We start from the raw sequence: 2,145 nt of genomic DNA on the forward strand, positions 1-2,145 counted from the left end.
TATATATATATATATATATATATATATATATATATATATATATATATATATATATATATATATACACGCGTAACAGAATATTCTGTTACCCTACTTGAACTGATGAATTCAAGCGGCTGAACTGATGAAATTCGAGCGCTTGAACTGAAGCTTTCTGTTTCTGTTAAAAATCGTCTTCTTTAGTTCAATTTTTTTTTGCAATTTTTTTATTGAAACGGGGCATGTAATATGTCATTGGAAAGCTCTTGACATCTACATTACGATTTTATAATTTGTTTTCGCAAAAAAATTATGATTTAAGAGCAGTTTTGAAAAAACAGTTTTTTTCAAAACCGAAAACGCAAATCGTATTTTGGACTTAATTTTCAAACGGTTTGTCGGAATTGAGAAAATGATATGGCATTGGAAAGCTTGTGAATATCCGCATCTTCCATATATCTACTATTTTTTCAAATTCTATATGATTTAAAAGTAGTTTGAAAAATGGTGATATTCTGGGCGAAAAGTATTTTTGCCATTTTTTGCAAATATTTTGTCGGATTGACGCAAATGATACGGCGTTGGAAATCTACGGAAAATGCGCAACTTTTGCGTATAGAAAGTTTTTTCTAATTACTTACGGTTTAAATACGAATTCAAATACGGTTGAAGTTGGTTTTGAACGTGATTTTATTAAAAAGTTTATTGAAATGGTGCAAATAATATACCATTGAAAAGCTACCAAAAATGCAAAACTTAGTCATGTTAAACATTTTCTCAAATTCGCAATTGTTTAAGAGTAATTTTGAATACGGCAAGACGGATCCTGGTGTTTTCCCGTCTGAAAAACAGGGTACTCGTACTGATATATGTGTGTGTTTGGACTGAGCTATTTTTTATATAATAATTTTGAATTATTCTGAAAAAAGAGTACTTGTACTGATGTTTGCTTGGGTTTGTACTAAGCATTTTTCACTAACTAGACTTTGCTCTGTTTTTGGGTAATATTTTTGCTCGTAAATTTTTAACAGTTTTTAATGTATCGTCGCCCCTGTACTTGCATGGTTTGTATCATCGAATTGAATGATATTTTAATCAAAAAGAAAATATTTTGTTTTGTTTCTTTTTTTTTGAACTCAAATTTTTTTGACAATGATGTTCTGAACTTCTCTCATTTTACGACTTGTACTGAGGTACTTACTAAGCAGGATTTTCATGGGGTTTCTTTTTTTGCTTGAATTTTTACAATTTGAATTTCGGCCATTTCTTTTATTCCGAACGGACCACCATTTTTAACTCGTACTGAGGTACTTACTACGCCTGAACTAGGGTGGCTGTCGCGTGTTTCGGCGAGGAAGAAGACGAAGCTCGGGAGCGTGGCTGGATTCGGCCGGCGGCTGGTCCGGTCGGTAGGATGCTGCGCAAGGCGGGGGGTGACAGGCGCAGGGCGGCGGGGCTTGGAGTGGCGGCGCACGGCGGAGGGGCTCGGGATGGCGGCGCGCGGCGGGGATGGCGTGCGTGGCAGCGGAGGGAGGCTGGGACGGCGCGCGGCAGCCGCCGGAGGCGGGAACGGGCTGGCGAGCTCGTCGGAGGGGAGGCGCGTGGGGAGGATCCGGCCCCTGTCGACGGGGAGGTGCGCCGGGAGGGGCCTGCGCCCGTTGGAGGGAAGGCGCGCAGGGAGGGTCCGGCGAGCCCGTCGGCGGGGAAGCGTGCGGACGGCCGGCTGGCGGCAGCGCATGGATCGGAGGAGCGACCCGTCACGGCGTCGCGGGCTCCCTCGCTCCGGCTGCAGCCGTCGCTCGTTCGCCTGCGACGGCTACCTCCGGCGGTAGGAGGCTGGTTAGGTTGGGGTCGGGTCGGGGAGTTTCTGTTGTGGCCTGCGCGTCACACCCTTATTGGGCCGAGAGGTAACAAAATAATATTTTGTTACTAGTAACAGAATAGTCCAGCCCTAGTAATATATATATATATATATATATATATATATATATATATATATATATATATATATATATATATATTATTAAACAACATATACAAACATTTTATTAAACAACATACTTATCAATTACTGAAAAAGGCTTTCGCCCTGCTTTATATATAAAGCAATGACCGACCACAACTCAGATACAAACGCACGCCACCCCAACACACGCACACACCCAA

At 41.8% G+C, this 2,145-nt stretch overlaps 1 protein-coding gene across 1 annotated transcript in view; it reads right to left on the minus strand.

Moving 5' to 3' along the window:
- LOC119349923 (protein ROOT HAIR DEFECTIVE 3-like) overlaps positions 1 to 1,717 on the minus strand; it is a 6,374-nt gene extending 4,657 nt beyond the window's left edge. The window contains exon 1 of the mRNA XM_037618015.1: positions 1,295 to 1,717. Within this exon, the coding sequence (XP_037473912.1) occupies positions 1,295 to 1,717 (423 nt within the window). The remainder of the gene's footprint in view (positions 1 to 1,294) is intronic.
- Positions 1,718 to 2,145: the final 428 nt, after the last annotated feature.

The sequence above is a fragment of the Triticum dicoccoides genome, chromosome 1B, assembly GCF_002162155.2.
Source record: "Triticum dicoccoides isolate Atlit2015 ecotype Zavitan chromosome 1B, WEW_v2.0, whole genome shotgun sequence".
NCBI classification, from domain to species: Eukaryota; Viridiplantae; Streptophyta; class Magnoliopsida; order Poales; family Poaceae; genus Triticum; species Triticum dicoccoides.